This window comes from Sorex fumeus, unplaced genomic scaffold (assembly GCF_029834395.1).
Source record: "Sorex fumeus unplaced genomic scaffold, SorFum_2.1 ptg000054l, whole genome shotgun sequence".
NCBI classification, from domain to species: domain Eukaryota; kingdom Metazoa; phylum Chordata; class Mammalia; order Eulipotyphla; family Soricidae; genus Sorex; species Sorex fumeus.
The window spans coordinates 5,043,419-5,068,385 of NW_026606111.1; the positions used below are offsets into that span (position 1 = coordinate 5,043,419).

Below are 24,967 nucleotides of genomic sequence, written 5' to 3' on the forward strand. Positions count from 1 at the left end.
CACATGGTCCCCCAAGAACCTCCAGGAATAATTCCTGAATTCAGAGCCAGGGATAACCCCCAAACATTGCTGGTGTAGCCCCAAAACAAAGACTTCAGCCCTCACTTCTTAGTTCAAAGTGACAGAAGTGGACAATAGACCTTGTTCAAATCAGAAAAATTTGATTGGATCCTACTTTACAAAGAGGGGAAAGTACAAGATATATTTTAGGAACAAATGAGAAAATCTGAATATAGACTGTATGTTCAATTAGTAATTCACTTTGTGTATTACTGGACTGTGTCTGAATTTTTCCCTAAGAAAAACTGGAGCAGAGGCAAAGATGAGAATAGATTTAGAACCATAGAACTTAGAGCAAAATAAAAAAAATAGGGCAATAGTGTGCGATAATCAAAAGATTCTTAATGGCATATTTATTATGTTTATGAGAATGCTCTTGTAGAGAGAAAAATAGTGCAGGAGAGGACTATCAGAGTGAACCATATCTAAGATGGGTTTCAGAAATGATGCCTCTTACCTAGGGCAAATATAGGATCAGACTGATTGCTAGAGTGGTTTCAGTTAACACCCAGTATATAATTTTGAAGTGAATAAAGAAAATCTGAGGTGAAAGTCATTCCCAGCTCTAGTTGTTTAGTCTAGAGATCTAGATCTAAGTTGTTTAGATCACCTAAGGAGCGTATTAAATAGATTCCAGCAGTTCTCCCCACCTCCACCCTTCTACTACAGCAGTCTCCTGAGTGGACCTGACCTGGAAATCTTTCCAAAAAGCTCTTAGGTACTACAATGTCTCTTAGAAACCACTTATCTGGGAGATGCGTTTTTGCTATCTTTGTCAAAGACTGCTTTGACTTTTTTAAAATTATTTTACTTTATTGAATCTCTGTGATAGACCATTACTAAGGCTGTCCATGATTGGATTTCAGTCATACAATATTCCAACACCCACCAGTGTACTTTTCCCCGCACAAATGTCCCCAGGTTCCCTCCCATCACCCCCCCCACACACACACATCCCCCAGCCTGCCTCTAAGGACGGCACTTTTATTCTTTCTCCTTCTGGTTTATAATATTTACAGTGAAAGTTTATCAAGAATATCCCTTTACTGGGCTGGAGCAGGTAGGGTGTTTGCCTTGCACATGGCCAACTTGGCTGACCTGAGTTTGATTCCTCCGCCCCTCTTGGAGAGCCCAGCAAACTACTGAGAGTATCTTGTGCGAAAGCCTTGCAAGTGACATACTCACTATGCCAAACACAGTAACAAGTCTCATAATGGAAACATTACTGGGCCTGCTAGAGCAAATTGACGAACAACGGGAAGACAGTGCAGTGCTTATACCTTTACTACTATTAACACTCATCTTGTCCGGCGTGATCATTCCCAGCTATTTTCATACTGGTCTCTTCTCAGTCTTCCACCTGTCTTTGGTCCCACACACACTCGTGGTTGATTCCAAACACTGACCAGACCTCCTGGGTCGTTTTCCCTGGCCATGCATATTAGTCTTCTATTTTTCATAAACCACATTCTCTGTCCCTCTCCTGACTCGTTTCACTCAGCATGATACTCTCCATGTCCATCCATTTGTAGGCAAATTTCAGGACTTCATTTTTCCTAACAGCTGCATTGTATTCCATTGTGTAGATGTGCCATAATTTTTTTTAACCATTTGTCTGTTCTTGGGCTGGAGTGATAGCACAGCGGGTAGGGCGTTCGCCTTACAAGCGGCCAACATGGCCGACCCGAGTTCGATTCCTCCGCCCCTCTCGGAGAGCCCGGCAAGCTACCGAGAGTATTCGATATGCCAGACACAGTAACAACAAAGTCTCCAATGGAGACGTTACTGGGCCCGCTCGAGCAAATCGACGATCAACGGGAGGGCCTTTACCTTTACCTTTACCTTTGTCTGTTCTTGGGCACTCAGGTTGTTTCCAGATTATACCCTGGGGGTCCAAAAACTCACAGCAGAAACACCATCTGCACTTCTATATTCATTTCCGCACTATTCACAATAGCCAGAAGCTTTGACATTTTAGAACAACCATTTTTGTCCAGGTTACCTATGACTACTTTCCCCCAGAAATATGTAATTAAATACCTAGCTAGGTGTACTAAGGTACACTTTACAGTGACCGAAATACAGCACTACACTGGCACTGACTTTTACTAAGAGTAAGATGATCATAAGCACACTAAGTTCTTTAGGTATTAATAAAAAGTTTCAGAGGTATTTGGGGATTTAATACCAAAACTGAGATGGCGTCCTCATCAATTAACTAGTGGGCCCATGTTACTACAAATTCAGAAGTCATTATAATTTTCTGTTCCTAAAATTACATCACTGCTTAAAACCAGTTAAAAATTCCATAATGTAGGATTTTGGTAAGGTGATAGGCAAAAACTTATGGGAAAAATTTGCTTAAAATGAATCTAGATAATCAAAACATCACTTAAATTTGTACAAATTCTATTCATATTGCCATCACTGATAGTCTTTTTAATATCTTGCCCTCCAATAAAGTATGTGGAAGTTCACATGCCTACTAAAACTTTCTTTTACCTTTACTGTTTCGCTAAAGATAAAAATTAGTTTACACTACACACCTTCATACTTAACTGCTTATATTCTAAAAATCTATTCAATACTAATAGTTCTCAACTGGAAACTATTTTCACCCCTCCCCCCTTCTGACTTTGGCATTAGGAAAATACAATGGGGTGGGAGTGAAGGAGAAGAGTATAGGTTCTGACCGGTAGAGGGTCAGAAACACTGAACAATGTACAAGCCAAGGACCGTCTCTAATAATGTACAGTACACTGAAGAGATTGGTATTGAGCATTGTAGTTCACTGAAACCCAATCACAAATAAGCTTTGTATATCTCAGTGATTCAATAAAAATGGGTGCAAGAATGATCTGGCACAAATTGCCAATAAATAGTGCCTCAGGGTCTCAGAATTTTTATTTTGTTAAAACAAGGCAGCATCAGGAGTTGGAGCGACAGTATAGCAGGTAAGGCACTTTAGCTTGCATGTGGTCAAACCCAGTTCCTTTCCCAGAATCCCACATGCCCCCCCAAACTCCACATGGAGGTATCTCTGCAGAGCCCGGAGTAAGCCCTGAGCACTGCCAAGTGTGGGCCAAAAAAAACCAATTTAAAAAAAGGAAAGAAAAAAAGGTGGAACAGTTTGGGGACTGGAAACAGTACAGCAGGTAGGACACATGTTTGAGTCCTATCATCTCATATGGTCCTCCAAATCCCACTACACAGAACCAGGAGTTACCTAGGTGTGGCCCAAAACAAAATAAGGCAATATTCAAATTACTGCTACTTTGTTTTACCAATGTTCCTCAATATGCATGAATTATCTAAGCATCAAAAGTCTCCATACAAATGTTTGGCCTTGGTAAAATTAGCATTTTTTGTTTTGTAAATATCTTTTTTTTTTTGCTTTTTGGGTCACAACTGACGATGCAGGGGTTACTCCTGGCTCATGCACTCAGGAATCACTCCTGGCGGTGCTCAGGGGACCACATGGGATGCTGGAAATTGAACCCGGGTAGGCCAAGTGCAAAGCAAACACCCTACCCACTGTGCTATCACTCCAGCCCCATGTCGTGTAAATATCTTTTGTACCCATTAGCCACTATACAGTCTACTATGTTTGTGATTGGTTTAAAGTAGTAGAACTGGGGCTGGAGCCTGGCCGAGCCGGGTTCGATTCCTCACCCCTCTCAGAGAGCCTGGCAAGCTACCGAGAGTATTCAATATGTCAGTATGTCTGACTAATGTTTTTTAATATGTAATACATATATGGGGGAGGAAGGTTAGACACCGTACACTTAAGAGACCAAACCTGAATCCTCCAAATGCCAGGCATATGCTCCAGCTCTGAGCATACTATCCATGGCTCCAATATCATAGTGTGGTGGGGAATGTAGATCAAAAGCCTAGGCCTCTCATCAGATGCAACATTTGTGCTCTTGCACCACTGAACTACCAGATTGCTATCCTAGTTAGATCTTTTCAGACTGAAGTTAAATCTTATCAGAACACTGACATCCTTCAAATGTCCGGAGAATGCTTATGCTTTACAAAAAAAAAAAAAAACTCTTGCTTTATTCAAACACCAATCCATCTGTACATTAAAAACCAAGCAGATTAGAAGTAAATGTTTTATTCTTTCAACTAAATTCCAGTACTACAAGGGCAATAAAACAATGATACACTGGGAAAAAAATGCAGCAATAAACATTTGTTAAAAAGACCGATAGAATAAATAAAAACTACCCCCCCCAAAAAAAATCATATAAACCCATTCTGAAACCCCAAGAAGTCCTGGAATACAGAAATGCCCTCCTCCTTCACTATTTCAAAGGAAGCACTGTAGGCTATTTGCTTAATAAAGTCCTGGGATTACAGTCTAAATTATTAATAACTGGTTACAGCTTGGTTGTAGTGCACAATTAAAATCACACTAACTTCATCCGAAGTGTCATTCTACAGTTTTATTTACACAACCAGTGAAGGGCATGTTCTTAGAATACCAGCTTTAATCCTTTTCAAACATATCAACGTAAGAAGCCAAATTGTAATGATACAGCAAATGAGGCCACTGGTATTATACAGGTAGCAAAGGTCCACATCCAGGCGATATTAACATCAGGGAAATTTCCAAAACCAGTTGCTGCCTTAGAGTGGTTGCCACTGACAAAGCTTGAAATAACCTGTATTCACAGGGGGGTATTGGCATTGCTGCATGTCATAATTGGGACCTCTTGCAACAACTCAACAAGGAACAAGGCAGCCCAGAAATGCAGAAAACGTGATTCATGAGACATCTAAAGGGGAAGGGAAAAAAACAAAATTAGCGTCAAGTTCAAGTCAGAGGTCAACCCTTAACATCTTCAAACCCAATACTACTGTGGCATTTAAATAACTACAGGTAAAGAGGAACAACTATTTTCTTCCTACTTTCTCTGGGCTTTTTCTTTACAGCTGTCTACTAAAATTCTCTTCTTGGGCATGAATATAATTCTAATGTCTTCTCCTTAAAAGATTCTTTTGTTTTCAGTTAAAGATGAAATACTTACAACTAGCAGGCTGTTCTCCATATCGTCGCATTATCTGATCATGTGTAAACTTCACAAATGCATCATATTGTTCTATAAATAAAGTACGTATCAATGACATCATTAGCAAAAATCAATATTAGAACCAGATAAACTCTGAAAAAGGCAATACTTTAGAATCAATCCTCATCAGAATTCACAAAACCTGTGTTATTGAAGAACAATGAGGAAAAAAACGAGTTTAGGGCTTAATTTTCATCTAAGGAAAATTTAAAAGGCTGCAGTCCTATTTCCTTATAGATCAAAATAAAAAAATAGAAATTTACTACAGTGAGAGGAAATCAGACAGCAAAAACTTAACAAGATAATACTCAGAAACATCCACCTATGGGAAATGCAAATCGAAACTAACAGGTTTTTAATCACCCCACACCTGTGAGAATAGCCTATACCACCCCCCCACTCCCCCAGTGGAAACCACCAGTCGTTGGTAGGGCTGCAGTGAAAAACCTCCATTTACTACTGGTAGAATATATACATAGGTCTGCTTCCATGGAAAATTGTATGGAAACTTCTCAAAGAATTTTAACTAATACTCCCATATGACCCCATCATTGTCACTGTTCTCCCATTGTTCATCGATTTGCAACATCTCCATTGGAGACTTCGTTGTTACTGTGTTTGGCATATCGAATACGTCACGGGGAGCTTGCCAGGCTCTGCGGAGAGGGCGAGATACTCTCGGTAGCTTGCCGGGCTCTCCGAGAGGGGCGGAGGAATCGAGCTCGGGTCGGCCATGTTGGCTGCGTGCAAGGCAAATGCCCTACCCGCTGTATTATCGCTCCAGCCCGTCATTTAATAAGATAAATGCATAACTCTGTAAAATATATGCATTAAGTGTGTTCACTGTACTGTTACAAAAGCCAAGACAAGATGGATAAAGTTGTGCTATTACATACAATAAAATACTACTTGGCTGTAAGATAAAATCTTGCCTTTAGTTACGACAAAGCTAAAAACAAACATTTTAAGCAAAGTAAGTCAGAGAGAAAAAGGGAAATTAGGATAATCTCAGAGGTTAGGTATGCAAAGAGAACATAAACTAATGATGATAAACCCAAGTTTACCAAGCAGCTGGGGTGAGTGTGGGGATGTGAGGAGGAAAGATGAGCAGACTGGAAGTGACACTAAGAACACTGAGGGCCTAGAGAGAGAATGAAACAGGAAAGGTGCTTCCTTGCTTGTGGTTGACCCAAGTTCAATTCTCGGCATCCCATAGGGTTCCCCAAGCCCTGAGCAAAGCCTGGAATAAGCCCAGAGCACCGCCAGTGTGGCCCAGACAACCCTGCTTAGCTCCCCCACTCAAAGAACAATGGTGGAAGGTGGTCTTTTGCACATGGGTGGCAGAGAAGCAGTAACTATACCAAAAGCACAACTATTAACACTACTGTAACCATATTACCTCAACTGCAATTTAAAAATAATACAATTGTGTGTTTGTGTGTTGGAGGGAGAGGGGCGATCCACCTAGAGGCTATTCAGATGTTGTAAAGATGTTCTATAAATAAGCAAATTATCTTGTCTACATTAGCACCTTGATTTTACTCCTCACTAGCCAAAAAGTTTAGAATAACAAAACTTCCTGCATTCAAGTTGTAAACCTTTACTATTGGAGACAAAATAAGAGAATACTCCAAAATGACATACACAACATAATTGGGTCATTTAAGTTTTAGACCAGAGATCCTCAAGTCTAAAACTTGAATGGCATACTTGCCCCTTTTCAGAAAAAGGAAATCAACTTAAAGAAACAGACTACACCAGCTAGCCAGTAGACTATCCTAATTAGTCTACTAACGTCCCAGCCACCCCTACCCATCCAGCAAGCACTACGGAGCAGGATCACCTGCTCTGGGAAACAGTGACTTGGACCAATACAATAGCAAAGTTAAAGAATAAAATCCACATCAAACTGCGATCAGCAAAATTTCCAAGTTTTAAGAATGAATTCCATCAAAATGAAGAATACCGCTGCTGACTTACAAAGTTAATACTACTCTTGAGGACACTAGTAAAATTCTCAGAAAACAACTGATACAATGTACAGAAATGGAATTTGTTTTTGAGCCAGACCCAGCCATGCTCAGGGGTTATTCCTGGCTCTGCACTCAGTAATCACTCCTGGTGATGCTCAATGTACTATATGGGGTGCTGGGGATCGAACCCAGGTTGACTGCATGCAAGGCAAGCCACTTTCCCACTGTACTAATTGTTCCAGTCCCTAGACATGGAATGTAACTGACATGATGTAGCCCAGAGAATAATGCATTTCTTACATGAAATTTCTGGAAGACTGATTTCATACCTGCAAGTTTTGTATTCAGTATTTCTTCATATTCTTCTCGAACTTTTTCTTCACGTTCTTTCAACAAACGTTCACATATCATCCCAACCTGCCGTAAGGTGAATAAGGGCTGTTCTTTTTTCAATGGTGAGGATGTAGCAGATGAAGTCCCTATGGGGGGGGGGGGGGGGGAAATCCCTCAATTTAGAGCCATCACAGAAAGCATCTCCTAACTGATGAAGTTTTTATCTGAATCTTCAATGTTCAAAATATAAAACCAGTTTTTTAAAGTTTTTCTACTTTCCATTTGTGGTTCTTTTTTGTTTGTTTGTTTTTTGCTACATCCAGTGGTACATAGGGATTCCTGGCTCTGTGCTCAGGACCATACACGGTGCTGCATAGTAGGTAAATGTCGTAACACCTTACTATCTTGTCTAAGCAGTCTTGTCTAAGGCTTATTCCCAATACACATTATGACTGGAAAAACACAGTAAGATGAATCCACTAAAATACAAAGAAAATGTCTAAGAGTGAAAAGAACTACAAAACACAAATCTTAACAATTTGGGTTTTGATGACTAACATTCAACATTAAATTTTAACAGTTCAGAGTTCATACAAATCATAAATCTACCTGTCACTATCAGTGAGCCATTTCATGCACAATTTCTTCAAAAACATATTGTCTCTGAACATAAAATGCTGTATTTCAAAAAACATCCTCAGTAAGGAAATTGAAATTACCCTGAGAACCCTAATCATTACTAGAGACTACTGGCAGCACTCTATGCAAACACACCCATTTGCTATCAACTGTTTGTCCTGCTGTTACCTGCCTCTGGTACCCCAGTTCCTCCCCTCACTTCCTCTTTAAAACATGCATGGCTAGGACCAGTTAATTATGTTGTATTTAGTACCAAAATAACAAACACTATACATAAATGCAAATGATCCCCTCTAACAAAAGGTAAAAAAGACATAAACAGGACTTAAAATAATCCATACTTTAGGCATCTGTTCTATCAAGTAATGAGTACATCTGTTCAGGGACATTCTTCTATATATTAATGAGAAATCTGAGTCCTAATTATTATTACAGCGAATCCATAAAACAGTTTGCAGTACACAGCAAGGTATGTGTGTATTAACTAAGAAATTTTTAATCTAGGTTTTAAGACTAACACTTCTACAAGTCCATTGAGGGAGTATTATATAAAGGTCTTTAAGCATAATATTTATAGGACACCACATACAATTTGTTTTATAATACAACAGAAGAGGGACCAGATAAGATAGTTCAATGAGATGAATGCATGCTTTGCATGTGGAATGCATGGTACAACCAAGAATTACCCTAAAGTCCTAAGCTAGGAGTATACCGAGTTGATTCAGAGGTGGATCAGAAGCCACCAGACCTCACCCAAAAAAAGGGAAGGGATGGGGGCGCGAGCGGATTCAAAGTCTCTTTTTCTACCTTTGGTTGGAGGGGATCATTTGCGGATATGTACAGTGTTTGTTATTTTGGTACTAAACACAAGCAACTTGGGGGCCACGGTGATGACTCGAAGGCTGGTACGCATACTTTATATGTTGGACCACTGAACACAAAACACACTTGGATTACTTTGTTCCCCTGCCACAGTAAGGGACTCTTCCACTTACTGAGGTTTCTTATTACCTGGTGAAGCTGGTCCACTTAGGAGAAATGCATGTGGCTGTGCATCAGAAGTACAACAGGGATCAGTCTGCTGGAAACTAGTTTCTAAATGTCTTCTCTTCTGCATGCGTTTATATTCTTGTTTTATGTTGTACAGAATTTGTTCTAAAAGAAAAAAAAAATTAATGTAGCAAAATAAGAATTTTCAATATAAAAAAATGATACTGCGTTTACAATTATTTAAGAGCTAATTTGCCAGAATTATCTTCAAATATCCAGAAAATGGAGATTCTGAGAGCATTTTGCCAGCTATTACACAATTTTCTGAGCACTGATTAAAAATAAGGTAATTTGTGGATTAAAACAGGTATCTCATGAAAATCCCAAATTTAAGGCTCCATTTTTACTCATCACAACATATGTAGAAATATTTTCCAAGAAAGGGAAGAATATATACATATAAGCACACAGTAGATCAAGGGGGGTGGGGGAGAACCACATTACATGATCATTAACATTAAACTCAACAGAAGCTACGAATCTTGTATCATTAATAGCAAAGTGAACTGGGGAGCAAAAGTGCACATGACATGCTTGGTATGGGGTGGGGCGGAGAGATGGTGCAGCGGGTCGGGCATTCAATTTGTAGGTGGCTGACCCAGGTTCAATCCCCGGCATCCCATATGATCCCCGGAGCACTGCCAGGATTAATTTCTGAGTGCAGAGTCAAATCACTGTCACTGTATCACTGTCATCGGGTTGTTCAGTTTGTTCAAGTGGGCACCAGTAACGTCTCACAACAAATTGTGAGACTTGTTTACTGTCACAGGTAGCTTGCCAGGCTCTCCGAGAGGGGTGGAAGAATCAAACCCCGATCGGCCTTGTGCAAGGCAAACGCCCTACTCACTGTGCAATCGTTCCAGCCCACAGAGTCAAAAAGCAAAAAGGAAAGAAAAAAGAAAATGCGTGGTATACAAGATACTCAAGTGCTGATATAAACTAAATCCAAAACAAGATTAAAGATGAAAATTCAGTGGGTCTGACAGAGTACAGTTCGTAAGGTGCTTGGCTTTATATGCAGGTGATCAGAGTTTGATCCCCAATAACGATTAATAGACCCCCAAACCAGAAGTGAATCCTGAGTGCAGGGCCAGTAGGAAGCCCTGAACACAGCTTGGTGGTCCAAAAACCATGAAAATAATTTTTTTTTAAATTTAAGATGGGAACCAACAGGCCAAGCAATGAAATGATTCATAAGCATACTGAAGTGAGGTGGAATTTTATCACTTCTATAGTGATATTATTCACTTAATAATGAACTCAAGGCCTGGAGAGAGAACTCAAACAGCTAAATTCATGTTTCACAAGCAGGAGGCTTGGTTCAATCCCTGTCACCACATGATCCCCCTCTCACCCTCCCCGACTCCCAGCACTGAGCTAGGAATATCTCCCTCCCCTACCCATCTTGCCACTGCTGGGTGTGGTCCCAAAATCAACACCCCCAAATAGCCACCTCAAAATTCAATTGAGGGCTACAACAATCCTCTTTAGAAATAATAGTGGTTTCCTTAGTATACTTCATTCTCAAGATTCTTTCCTCACTTTATGCTGTTTCCCTAGTACAGAATAACTTTAGGGATTTTAGGGTCTCTGGGGGACCATCAACTAGATTCCTAAATATTCCAGAATATGCACTATTTTAGCTGTGGTGAAGGGAGATGGGGAGCAGGTAAGAGGCAAAGGGGGCATGTTGAAAATTTTTTAATCATGATGAGGAGTACTTCAATTTTTTTATTTTTGTTTTTATTTATTTATGTAGGAGTACTGCTATTTATTCAGCCACTGATTAGCTGATTGAATTGGGCATGAACTCCACACTTCAATATTTTTGAGGATGTTATTATTTAACAATCACCTTCAGATCTCTTTTATGAAATAGTTTGTGATTTAAAAACTTTACCAGTGTAAGGTGCTTGCCTTGCATATGCCAACTTGGATTCAGTCACTGACATCCCTTATGATCCCAAGAGCACTGCCAGGAATGATTCCTGAGTGCAGAGCCAGGAGTAACCCTTAAGAACCACTAAGTGGTTTCTATCAGTGAAAATGAAAAAGCTATTCAAACAGTTAAGCACGTTCCAAACAGGTTTCCAAAGATTTTGAGGTGTTGAAAATAAGAGGTCAAGGCAACTGCATGCATGAAGTAGATACCCCAGAGTTCAATCTTCAGCACACTGTATGGTGCCCCTGCGCCCAAGCACCACATGGTTTGGCCCTGGAGGTCACTAGAATGGCTGGATGACCTACTGCACACCTCCTGGGAGATTCCAATCACCCAATTTTCTTTTAAAAAAGGGGGGGGGCATGGTTTGATAAAACTAGTAGAGTATCAGATGCAATCAAGACAAACATATAACATTTACAGAAATTTAACAAAACAAGCATTCTAAAAGGCTTTGAGTTCTGAGCTTACAGGTAATAAGTCTCACTCATTTATCACTTTCTTTTCACTGATACCACCATCCTGACTCAAATGTCATAAATGTAGTAATCTAACTCTAACATCAAGAGTAATCTAACTCTTACATCTTTTGTAAATTATTCATTGTTCTCAAATAACTAAGTCTTCCTTGTGCTTTACAAAAATCAACCAAAGCACAACAAAGATGTACCTAAAGAATGGTGGTAACAAACTGATATCCTCAAACAAGATCTAACCTAAAATTAAGAGACTTTTTAAATTTAGTTTTATAAACCTCTACCCCTTCCAGTAGACTCTTTAAGATAAAACTTAGAAACATTTCACTGACTCAAAGTACAATCTGATGAATGTCAGATATATACATATTGAATCAGAATGGCATTTATAAATTTGTATCATCCCAAGGAGTTTGCTAATTTTACAATACACCACCCTCACTAGAACCATATCCTGTCACTACTCTTTTTCTAAAATTTCATACAGATGGAATCAAAGTGTAAGTAACAGTGTTTGAGAGTCATACTATGTTGTAAAAAATCGAATCCCATTCTTATTAGTGTCATTCCACTCTGTGTATAAATCACATTTATGATCACATTTTTATTTATTGTGTATAAATCCTCCCATTGTTTATCGATTTGCTCGAGCGGGCAACAGTAACGTCTCCTTTGTGAGACTTTATACTGGTTTTGGTATATCGAATACACCATGGGGAGCTTGCCAGGCTTTGCTGTGCGGGTGGAATATTCTCGGTAGCTTGCCGGGCTCTCGAGAGGGACAGAGGAATCGAACCCAGGTTGGTCACATGCAAGGCAAACACCCTACCCACTATGGTATCACTGCGGCCAGTGTATAAGTACACAGATAAAAAACTCACAAAACTTATCTTCCCCACTGTTTTTTTTTGGGGGGGTGAGCTCCACACCAGTAATGCTTTAGGGCCCCAGAGAAGACTCCCAGTGAAATTCCGCCCATGTGTGTGCATAATGGTGTTGGTTGAGCCTCATCTTCCTGGGAGACACCAGGCCTACATCATGCAGTGCCTCAAGCTAAGTTTTACCCCTTTAGCTATCTTTTGGTCCTTTACTCATCATTATTATTGTTATTATCATCATTTAGTTTTGAGGCCACGCTCAGCAGTGCTCCCCCGCAGCAGGGGATCAAGGGTTCAGATGCCGTGCAGGAATCAAACCCAAAAGGCAGAACTATACTATACTATAGCTGTACTACATGTCATATTTTATCTCTGGCACCCCCATCCTTTTTTGAAAATGAAATTTAGATTATTTCTCTTGGGGCTATTATATATAAGGTTATTATTAATAATCAAGAAAAATTTTAAGTGGACAAGTTGTTTCTCTTTAATAATTTTCTAGGCATGGTATTAGATGGCCTGGTAATATGCTAAATGCTGATTCATAAACCATTTCCCAGATAGTTTTACCATTTTTTATCCCCACTAGCGACATGGAAGTTGCACCTGCTTCAATTCTTTGCCAACATTTAAAACTGTGAACTAAAGATTGTGAATGTACTGCTGTATTGCTTTTTATTAAGCCTTAGTGTGCCTTATACTGTGGAAATGTCCCTAACATGATATTAGCAATGTTAGATGAAGGGTTCAATTTGATTTGACTAAGAACTCAGTAACAAAGCGTTAACTGAAAACCTCAATCTCAGTTCAGTTTTTAATAAGCAATTTAAAAGATTGTAACTAAAGAATTCCCCAATTCTTATATTCCATAATTCATTTCTAAACACAACCTCATTTTAGGCTGACCTAAGTTGCTTCTATTCTAGGTAATACAGCCTTCCATATCAAAGTTTTCTGTATCTTTTTTAGCTTAAATTACTTAAATCTAACCAACTCTCATAAAACTAGCAAACAGTAACTTATTCATTCCATCCATTACACCTAATAGTATTACACCATTTGTAAATGTAGTCTATGAGAAAAAAAAAAGTATTTCATTTATATTATCAGTTGTGCGTTCAGGTTTTAGTCATACATCTTCCTATTTGACTTATGAAGCAGTTAGAATTGGCAACAAACAAAATAAACTCAGAAATGGTTGGACTTTCAAAACCTAAGAACCTGGGGCTGGAGCAATAGCACAGCGGGTAGGGCGTTTGCCTTGCACACAGCCAACATGACCAACCTAGGTTCAATTCCCAGCACCCCATATGGTCCCCTGAGCACCGCCAGGGGCAATTCCTGAGTGCATGAGCCAGGAGTAACCCCTGAGCATCGCCGGGTGTGACCCAAAAAGCAAAAAAAAAAAAAAACCTAAGAACCAAAATAATTCCCCCAAATCCAATACCTTAAACAGGAAATATCAATGTCAGCACTCACTCTCTTAATAAAATAATAAAATAAATCAACGAAAACGCCTTGAAAAAAGTAAAAAGGAAAGCCCTGGTTTGACCTTGACCTTAAGTTAAGAGAATGCAGACCTGGGAATGCTGGGAAGGGGCGGAGATGGGGACGAATACACACATGACACAAATAGGCTGCCAGAGAAATACATACTGTATGGTAAGCAATGGTTAAGTACAGTAGCACCAAACCCATAGCCGTCATTTAACTGGGGCATGTATGGGAGGGAAGGAACTTTGAACTGGAGTGGACACAGTAATGAGGGAGGGTTGTGGGCCCTTTGGTGGCAATGGTGGGCATTGTACATCAGCACCAGAAACTTTTACCATTCTAAACATATCACTTAAACTGAAATTTAAAAAAATAATAATTAGAAAGAAAATTTCTGGCTTAAGACAATAGAAATAAGCCCATTTCCAAACTTTCTTACTTTTTAGCTGTCACTGATTCAGGAAGCCCAGACAATACAAGATTACTGAAAATATGTATTTCAAGAGAAAAGCACAATATTAGGTATAAGGGGGAAAGGGAAATAAACCTTCCTTGAGCACAAACAGATGTCTAAAAAAATGATATGTGAAAATGAACTTTTGTTCCACACCTGTTGTACAGCCTTGGAGTTCTTACTGATATAACTGCTGGAGCAAACATTAATTTCACATTAACAGTTTTAAAATTAGGTATAAAACCATTTCCTAATACCTTATATGCCTATGCTATTCATTTCTTTATAGTATCTTTGAAAATCAAAGAAACCATTCCAAATAAACAAATTTAGGGTCAAAGAGAAAGTATAGTGGTAAGGTGCTTGCCTTGCAGCCAACCCAGGTTTGTTCAATCACCTGATCAGCTTAACATCTCCCAAATCCCCAGGAGGGACCGCTGAGCACAGAACCAGGATTTAACTCTTCTAGAAGCACTGGTGTGGTCCCCCAACCCGAAACAAAACATTCCAAATCTAGAACTCTGAACTAAATTCTTAAGCATGGGCATGTTGGGCAAGAGACATAATACAGCAAGCAGATAGGGTTCTTCCCTTGCACATAGCTAACTGGTTCAATCCCCAGCATCCAAACAGTCCCCTGAGCACTGCCAGGAGAAACCCCTGAGCATTGTGGGATGTGGCCCAAATACCAAACAGTAAGAGGATATCTACTTTGTAAATTGAAAACACTCAACTGAATTGCTACTGAAACCCATCTTTGTTAATAGACCATTTTCCAGGATCATCTGTTTAAAAACTGAACAGTTCTTACGTAGACAAGAACTGATTTTTCAGAGAATCAGCTGTCAACATTTTCCATTCATTCTTGCTATTTTCTTTTAGTTTTTGGACCACACCTGATGTGGAGGCTTTATATGAGAGAGATCTCAGGTTGCTCCCCACACGATCCCAGAGTATCACCATTATTGACTTCTGGGCACTGCTGAGTCTGGGACCCTCCCTGACTCCACACCACCAAAAAAATTAAGTGATTTTACATAAAGTGGTAAAACTCTTCAGCTGACGAGTGGCTGTAAGTTTTTAAGTGCTCTAAACGTGTTTTTGAACTGGTAACACCCTGTGGGCCATATGGTTAATAGGTCCATCCTGTGGAACCCCAGGATATTCCAAGGGGAAACAGTTTTGAATACTATAAATGCAGAGGGCTATGGTAAAAGACTGGAGTGGGGGTGGGAATTGGTGGGATGAGGAACCAGAAACAAGGTTGAAAGAGGGCCAATGGTAGGAAAAAAGACTGAGGAACATTGTAAACCTTAGTGCAGACTCATTAGTACACAGCACCACTAGGGAGCTGTTAAAATGTAGATTCTGGGGGATAGAGCCTAAGCATTTAAGTTTCTCAAGAATGTGCAGGAGATGCTGCCAGTCACTAGCATGGCTATAATTTACTTGTAGCCACCACCTCCTTTAACTTCTAGCTCATACTACAACTATGAGCTTATTTTAGTAGGTTGGTTGATTACAGGGCATACCGGGAAATGGAGGTAAGAAGAATTAAAGCAGTAAGAGTTGGCATTATTCCAAGCCCAGAACTTAAAAAGTGATTTAAATTCACTCTGCCTTTTCTCACTAGCATGCCTCTTCTATGTTACCCCTCCCAAGCCAGAAAATATTCCATAAATTCATTTAAAATCTTGATGAACCTACACTAGCAGACTCAGCATATGACATTAACATACATTCATTTATCCTTTTAAAAAATATCAAAATTCATGACCGTCATCATGTAACAGTGAACAAATTTGTGTGCTTCACTATTTGCTTTAAATTAAGATCACTTCTCACATACTGCAGCAAAATGCACATATGTTGCAGAAAACACTATGATCACCCCCTCAGATCTTTTGCTATCTTACATATTTTGAAAATTATATTTAAAATTTGAGATATGGGATTGGGTACATATAGTATATACAGCGAGGTAAAGCATTTACCTCCCATGTGGACCACCCAGATTTGATCCTTGGGACTGCATATGGTCCCCAAACCCTGCCAGTTGTCCCAAACACAAAGTCAGAAAGAAGTAAAGCCCTGAGCACCACCAGGTGTCCCCGAAACCAAAATAGAAGTCAAGAAATAGGACAAAAAATTGACTTTGGCAGAAAAGGATCCTGAAAAAATGCAATAGTAAAATGTTCATATTCCCCTTTGCCATAACCAAGATAAATGAACTAGAGCAAAAAATAACAAACCCGTTCGTTGCAGCACTCTTTACAATAGCCAGAATCTGGAAAAAAACCTGAGTGCCCGAGAACAGATGACTGGTTAAAGAAACTTTGGTACATTTACACAATGGAGTACTATGTAGCTGTTAGAAAAGACTAAGTCATGAAATTTACATACAAGTGGTACTACATGGAAAGGATCATGTTAAGCGAAATGACTCAGAAAGAAAGGGATAGACATAGAAAGATTGCATTCATCTGGGGAACATAAAGCAACAAAATAGGAGACTAACACCCAAGAATGGCCGAGATTAGTACCAGGAATTTTACTCCATGGCTTGGAGGCCAACCACACATGCTAGGGGGAAAGGGAGCTCAGATAGAGAAGGGAACACCAAATAAAGGTGTTGGGAGGATCCTCCCAGGATGGGAGAAGCATGCTGAAAGTAGACTATAGACCAAACATGATTGTCACCCATTGCCTCTTTTGCAAACCACAACACCCAATGAGAGAGAGAACAAAAGGAAATGCCCTGCCACAGAGGCAGGGTGGGATGGGGGGGGATGGGCGGTGGGAGAGATACTGGGATCTGTGGTGGTGGCAAACGGGCACTGGTGGAGGGATGGGTATTTGATCATTGTATAATTGAAACCCAAGCACAAAAATTATTAAGTCTACAACTGTACCTCATGATGTCTCACTTATAAAAAAAATAAATAAAACAAACTTATTTGACCCACTGTCCCTTTTCAAAAAAAAGTTAAATGCTCTTCTGAAAAATCTCTTTAAGCAAACAAATAGCACCCCTCCTTCTACCGATGGGATAGTATCACACCACATTGGGAAAGACTGTTTCAGAGCATCATCTCTAAGTGGAAACTGAAGTCAGATGCATGCATGACTGCTTAGGAAGTTATTTAGTAGTTGTGGAACTGAATCTAAAATTTAAGGAACATTTAGGGTCGCAGCAATAGTAGAGTAGGTGGAGCACTTGCTGACCTGGGTTCAATTCCTGGCACCCAATATGGTCCCCAAGCCTGCCAGGTCTAAACCCTGAGCACCAGGTGTGGTCTTAAAACAAACAAACAAACAAACAAACAAAAACTAAGGAATTCATAAGTTTAAGGATCAGATGAAGCAAAGAGTAGCCAGAGCAGGGGAAAACAGTACTGTCCCAGGAATTATTTGAAAATGAAAAAGTGAGTGAGCCAGCAGAATGAATATTGTAAAAAAAAAAAAAAAGAGGATTGACTATTGACTATGTTGCCATGGAAGGCATGGGTGACCTGACAACTGTTTAAGGCACAAACTCTAGGAATGAGTTGAGAACTGAATGGAAGCAAATATAATTAGAAACTTTCTGACTTTAAAGTGGAGAAATCTGGGCAACTTGAGAGGAAAATAGGAGTGACTTAAATACAAAGGGAAACTGAAAATATTTAAAGTCATAGGTAAAGATCCAATTAAGAATTCCTTTTTTAAATAAAAACCATTACTTGATGGCTTCTATATATTTTAGAAGGCAACATTTTTGTCATAATAAAAATAGGAGACAGATGCTGTCATTATGTGTATCAATTTCTAGGTGAGAAAAATTAGGCTTTGCTTTGTCTCCTAAATGTCACATAGATGTAACTCAGCAAAGCCTGACCTAACATCTATCAACTGTCTTTTCCAGTACTATTTTCACATCTAGGCAGTATTCCGCAAGTACCAAAAGTCAAACCACAATAAAGCTAAGTTTTAAAAGAACATGTTACAAAACAGGGATGACTGACACTGATACTTCAGATGCTAATGCATCTATGCCTCTTTTGCAGACCACAACACCCAAAAGGAGAGAGAAAACAAAAGGGAATACCCTGCCACAGAGGCAGAGTGGGATGGGGGGGTTAGGGGGTGGGAGGGATACTGAGATCCAAGGTGGTGGAAAATGGGCACCGATGGAGGGATGGGTATTTGATCATTGTATAATCGAAACCCAAGCAAAAAAATTTGTAAGTCTACAACTGTGCCTCATGGTGTTTCACTAATAAAAATTAAAAACAACAACAACAAAAAAAAACTTCCAAACTATGACCGTCAAGAAGGCAGTGAAGTCCTGAAACTAAAATAATTGATTATAACCAGTCATAAGAAATCTTCATGCTCTATCCATTTACTTATATAAAGGAACCGCCTCCTTTTAGGCTAGGCATCAGTATCTAATCAGAAGAATTATTCTCAATTGTTAGGTAAGGGGACAGAGTGATAATACAGAAGGCAGGGCATTTGTCTTGCTCCTGGCCTACTCAGGTTTGATCCCTGGCATTCGGTATGGTCCCCTGAGCACCACCAGGAGTAATTCCTGAATGCAGAGCCAGGAGTAACTCCTGAGCATAATTAGGTGTGACCCAAAAAGCCAAAATAAACAAATAAGCAAGCAAGCAAGCAGTTAGGTAAGCATCCCCATCCATATAGAACTGATGAGGATCTGAGCTAACAATGTACATGTACTTTGGGTCACCGATGGAATTTTTACAGTGAGCATCAGGTTCCCATTTTGTAACTTAAAACTTAAAGCTATACACTTCAAACTATATAGTTTAATACTTTGAACTGGTTTTGCCACTTAAGCTTTTCCATGTTTGTATGCTCTGGCTACACTTAGTGGTGCTGTGGTTACTCCTGGTTCTGCGCTCAGGGGTCACTTCTGTCAGACTAGGGGACCATATGGGGTATACAGGGGATAGAACCCAGGTGTGCCAGGTGCAAGGTAAATGCCTTACCCACAATAGGAACAAGCAATTTACAACAAAAAAGCAAAATTTTAAGGCCAGTAATGTTTGAAAATTGTTTTTCTGCAATCTTTCAAACGCCACTGTATCCTATTATCCTGTATAAAGTTCAACTAGTGCTTTTTTCCGCCTTTTGAAAAAGAAACAAACAAAAAAAAGCCAGCTCTTTCAGTTTTTTTCCTGAATGTATAAGAATTAACATGAAATGACAATGAATGCTAAACCACAGACAACACAGACTTCAGCTTCATCAGAGCCAGTACATTTCAATAACCATTTAAATTTTTTTCTTTAAATTTTCAAGGAGCCAAATTATGATTTTAATCAGCCCATTTCAATAGTGATGTAAACAAAGTTCGCAAGTAAAAAAAGGTATACAAAGAAACCATAAAGGTTACAATTTTTTCTATTCAATTGCCTGATACTGTCAACAGTGACAGTATCACCCAGTTTAGTCTTTTTCCTTATCTAATCAGCAGTTAAGGATCTAGTACTAAAATGAGGTTCGTGTGACTTTGTAATAGGTATGTAGACTGTTAAGTGTTAAGAAAAGCCTGTACAGAGACAGGAATGATAGTACAGTGGGTAGGGGATTTGCCTTGCATACAACAGACCTGTGTTCAATCCCCAGTACCACTTAGGGTGCCCAAGACTGGTTTGGAATGACATCAAAGCACAAAGCAGGAGTAAGCCCTGTGCATTGGCTGATGTCATCCAAAACAAAACAAAAGCCTGCATATATAGTCCTAGAAATTAAAAATTAAACAAGTCTATCAATGAATGAAAAAATTACAATTTAAATAAACTCAAAATGTTGCGAAGCACAAGTACTTATCAGGATATCTGCCTATGACAATTACTGATGACTTCAATTTTTATGTTTTGTGGCCACACCCAGTTTCTCTCAGGGATTTTACCCCTGGCTCTGCATTAAGTGATCATTCTGTGGTACCAGTATCACACCTGGCTTCATAGACTTGAAAGTAGGTAGTCTTCTCAAAGGAAAGAAGTTCCCTGTGGTTTCACTTATAGAGAACACTCCAAGAGTCAAGATTATTAGCACAGTGCTAACAAAAACTGCAGAAAGCACAAGTTGGTGGTTAATTCAGTTATAGGTATTTGAAAAAACCCAACACTGTAATTTAAAGAAGTTGAACTTAAACCGATGCTTTTATTCTGCATTCTTCTAACAAAGGAGAATTTCCTATTCAAATATAAAAAATACTTGAACTTTCCACCTGAATCTTTTCAACCTTTCAGTATACAAAAAAACCTTTCCCTTCCGTGGGTCTATATAAACACTAAAGAAAGATCTATGTAAGTTACACACAGCTTATTTTTCCTCTGAAAACTATTCAAGGAATTTATGATTTTGCTTTACATGACAGATTATGTCTCTGTAGCAACCATCTATGATAAAGAGAGGCTTACTCACTCTTCCCTTGTTTCTGAAAAAGACTTAACTTTTCTATTTTTAAAACAAAATAGTAACAAATAACTACACTGCCCGGGTTCGATTCCTCCACCCCTCTTGGAGAGCCCAGCAAGCTACCAAGAGTATCTTGCCCGCACGGCAAAGCCTGGCAAGCTACCCGTGAAGTATTCATTCGATATGCCAAACACAGTAACAAGTCTCACAATGGAGACATTACTGGACCCGCTGGAGCAAACTGATGAACAAGCGGAGGACAGTGCTACAGTTTTCAAATGAATGTAAACTTACAGGAATTTTAAGTGGGTAATTAACAGACATAAAATAACTGCAACTTACATATATAGGCACAAATAAAATATCGGTTTTAAAATTTTAAGACCATTACAGCTTATTTGCCAAATCCACTGAGAAGCTAGAAGCAACTAACAGCTGTCTAAATAAGCCCAAAATATTAAAAACACTCTGGCTCAATATAAATGACATCTTAAGTGAAATTGAAATGCTGCCTCCTCCAACAGACATCTCATTTGTTTGCCTAGAACCATTTATACTTCACTTAAGCCAGCTGGTGTCTCTGTTTGCAGGCATGCATCAATGTCGACAGAACAATCTAAGTTCCTGTAAACCCTTCCCCATTCACAAGCTGCAATTTCCATTTTTAATGGCAAGTTTCCAGCAAATACAATGAGTCCTTACAAAGGAATTTTAACTCTTCATACAACTCAATTCTTAAGACCAGAGCAATGGCAACAAACAAAACATAAACAATATATAAAAAGGGCCTCATAAACTCAAAAAGGTTGTCCGGGACAAAACGATCTCAGCCAAATTCACTATCACCGACCAAATTCACTATATTATAATGAAAAACAATGTGTACGGTTTGAATGTTTTCTCCTGACAAATATTTTTTAATCTTTTAAAATTAATTTTGCTCCTGGGAATGTCATGACAATCTTCTGACTAAATGGCAATAATCTGAGATGTTTCAATAAAGAATTGAGAAATGAAAACTGAAAACTCTTGTTTTCAACTAATCTAACCAGAATGAATACTGAGTACTGACAGAACTGAGACATCTATTTTCCAGGTCAGGGCTTCAGGGCTTCTTGTGTCTACCCTCCTCTTTGGTTCTCTCCCTTTCACTTCCAGGAATATTATAAACCTCACTGCTGAGACCTCTAGCCCAGGGACAGGCAAATCTCTCTGTAAAGGACAGACAGTAAATATTTGGGAAAATTAAGTCTGTCATTACTTAAGTCTGTTGAAAACTCCAATGAACGATAGAGGAAAAAAAAGAAAAAAAGAAAAAAGCACGCTGTTTCAATAAAATACTGACACCCGCCCCCCCCCACCTGAAAAACACCAGTTAAGAGTTATCAGGTCAAACTTTAACTAGGGTTTAAAGCATGCCCAAGTTCCTGAAACTTCTAGTAATACTGAAACATGACCTTAGCTACAGATCAAAGGACTTTTAATTTTAAGTACCCTGAGAACATTAATAATTATAATGTATATATTGTAAAATTAAAACTCACAGAAATGAGTTTCCTCAGAGCCCAAGTCAATTTGGTAAATTACTTTCCACTTCAATCAATCCTTAGCTACTTATATCAGCAAAGGAAGTATGGCTCAGCCATTGTTTTCAGGTTTAAGAGTCACCACTGTCATAACAGAAATCTATAAACTAGTTGCATGAGAAAATTACTTTTTAAAGATTGGTGACATAAAAAGTGGGAAGTAAATTTTATGCTATTAAACGAAAAATAACTAATTTTTACCAGATTCAATCAATATAAAATGTTACAATTCAAGTTATGATCAAACTTCCAGAGCAGTTATAAAAAAATCTTCGAAGAGAATACTGCAAGAAAGAAAAAGAGAATACTGCTGTATTTTTAAAAATGTAAATCTGAATCATCAGGCTTAAACTCAAATAATCCCAGTCTAAAATTTTACTACTGTGTCAGCTTAACTGAAATTGGAGAAAATGCTGCGTTAACCAATCCTACAAATAATCAATGCAAAGATAAATCCATCAATTCTTTCTGGGGAAGTCCCCTGGGACGTGAATAGAAGTGTTATAGACCCCAGCTCGTTTCATATAAGTTCACAAGATTTTAGTTTGGTAACTCTAACTCCCAACCTAACTCTGAATTCACCACCTCCACAGAAATTTACTGCTGGTTGGTTAGAGCTACTTAAGTGGCCTTCTTAAAATAAGAGTCCATGCCATCATTTCAATCTTCATTTATACAATTACATCAAAACGACTACAATGCAAGTCACCAATGCTTAATACTGGTCGCTTTTTTCCCCTCCAAAAAAGTCTAATGTAAAGCGTTAAATCAGAATCTTTACAATAGGAATGTCTGGGTACTGAAATCATGCGGGAAATTTCCTCCGAACACTCGCACTCTTTGACAGTGGCTCGTGAGACCAAACACCAGTAGCAAAAACCATATAAAAGAACCCATTTAGTAGTATAGGCATTCGAAACCCCTCCCCCCAGGGTGCATCTGGAGACTACGTGAAAACTCTTAACCTGGGTGTGGGGGGGGGAGGAAGAGGGGGAAGGTAAAGCCCGGTAGAAGGAAGGACACTTGCTTTCGGCGTAGAATCAGTCACCCAACCCACCATCACCACCACCATCATCATCATCATCATCATCGAACTCTCTAGCCCCAGTATCAAAACGAGCCGGGACAAACCCGGGTCTACAGGTCCCGCAAGCCACACCTCGGCGGGCGGCGCACAAAGGAGAGCGGGCGAGAGATGCTGCAGGGCCCCCGGGGCGGACTCAGTCGGCGGGCACCGGGGGGCGGGGTGGGGGGGGGAGGCACAGCGGCGGGGGGGCGCGGAGCCGCAGCCAAGGAAGACCCGGCCCTCCCCAAGCCGCAGGGTCCGGTAGTGGGGGGGGGGGGGGTCAGGGGAGTGGGGGGAGGTCCCGCACGCGCCGCGCGCTCCCAGCGCCGCGCCCGCACCCGCCGCTCCTTTGTTGCCGCCCGTGCCGGGGAGCCGGGTCCTGACTCAGCCCCAGCGGCGTTCCCGCGGCTGATTAATGACAGGCCCCGAGCGCCGCCCCGCCCGCCCCCTCCCGCCGGGCCCCGGCCAGCGACGTTCGAGCCACCAACGCCGCCCGTCTCGGGGGGCCACCTCCGGCTCCGAGTGCCGCGCCCCCCGCCGCCCCTACCCCGCCCCGAGCCACACGCTCGTCTGCCGCCTTCCCCGCAGTCCCCGCAGCCCCACACACACCGCGGACCCCGGGACGGTCCTATTGTGCCTCCGAGGCGGAGGAGGAGGAGGAGGGGTAGGGACACACGGGGGTGCTTCCGGCAGCGAATCGGGGCTCCTGCGGGCTCGGCCGGCGAGGAAACGAGCAGCACCCCAGACCGCCCGGGCTGTACCCCACAACCCGCCCCACCGGCGACCGCATCCCGCGGCCCGGAACTGCCCCGCCCGCCCTCCCGGCGGCCGCGGTCCCGGTCCCGGTCCCACCTGTGGTGAGGCGGGAGGAGACGTCGCCGAACGGGGACGGCTCCATCCGGAGATACTTCTGGGGCGAGGCGGCGGCGGCCGAGAAGGAGGCGGCGGCAGCGGCGGCGGCGGCGGCGGCCGGGGAGGCGGCGGCCGAGGCGGGCGCCGACAATGGCGCACATCGCCGGCGTTTCGGGGACGCCGGGCTCAGCAGCGGGTCGAAATCCAGAGTCCTTTTCAGCGTGGCTCCGCACGCCATGGCCGGGGCCGCGGTGGGCACGGAGCGCCCGAGCGCCCGAGCCGAGAGCCGCCAACGGGCCGGCGGGGCGCGGAGAGGGGCGACGCCGCCGCGGCCGCCGCTGTGGCTGCTGCTGCCTTCGCGGCAGGGGCAGTGGCCCGAGGCCGGCCCGGGCGGGAGCAGGAGCGGGAGGGGCGGCGGCGGCGGCGGCCGCGCACGCCCGACAGCGTCCGGGGCGGGGGGGCTTCTTCCGCCGGCTCGGGCGCCGCTCCCCCGGGGGAGGCTCCGGCCGCTGCCGCCGTCCGAGCGAGCTCGGCGCCGCGCCCGAGGTGGCTCCGGCGCGGGGACCCCGCTCCCTTCGGAAGTCGGTAGCGGCCCCGCCAACCGGGAGGCTGGGACGCAGCTGCCGAAGACTTCTCCAGGAGCGTCGGAAG

At 41.4% G+C, this 24,967-nt stretch overlaps 1 protein-coding gene across 1 annotated transcript; it reads right to left on the minus strand.

The window, feature by feature from the left end:
- Positions 1-4,099: 4,099 nt before the first annotated feature.
- Positions 4,100-24,600, minus strand: AKIRIN2 (akirin 2). Its single transcript, XM_056125090.1, has 5 exons — positions 24,317-24,600; positions 9,098-9,241; positions 7,441-7,590; positions 5,097-5,168; positions 4,100-4,844 (listed from the first exon to the last, which is right to left on the minus strand). Exons 1-5 carry the CDS (start codon positions 24,552-24,554, stop codon positions 4,834-4,836), a joined length of 615 nt encoding a protein of 204 aa, XP_055981065.1. The 5' UTR covers positions 24,555-24,600; the 3' UTR covers positions 4,100-4,833.
- Positions 24,601-24,967: the final 367 nt, after the last annotated feature.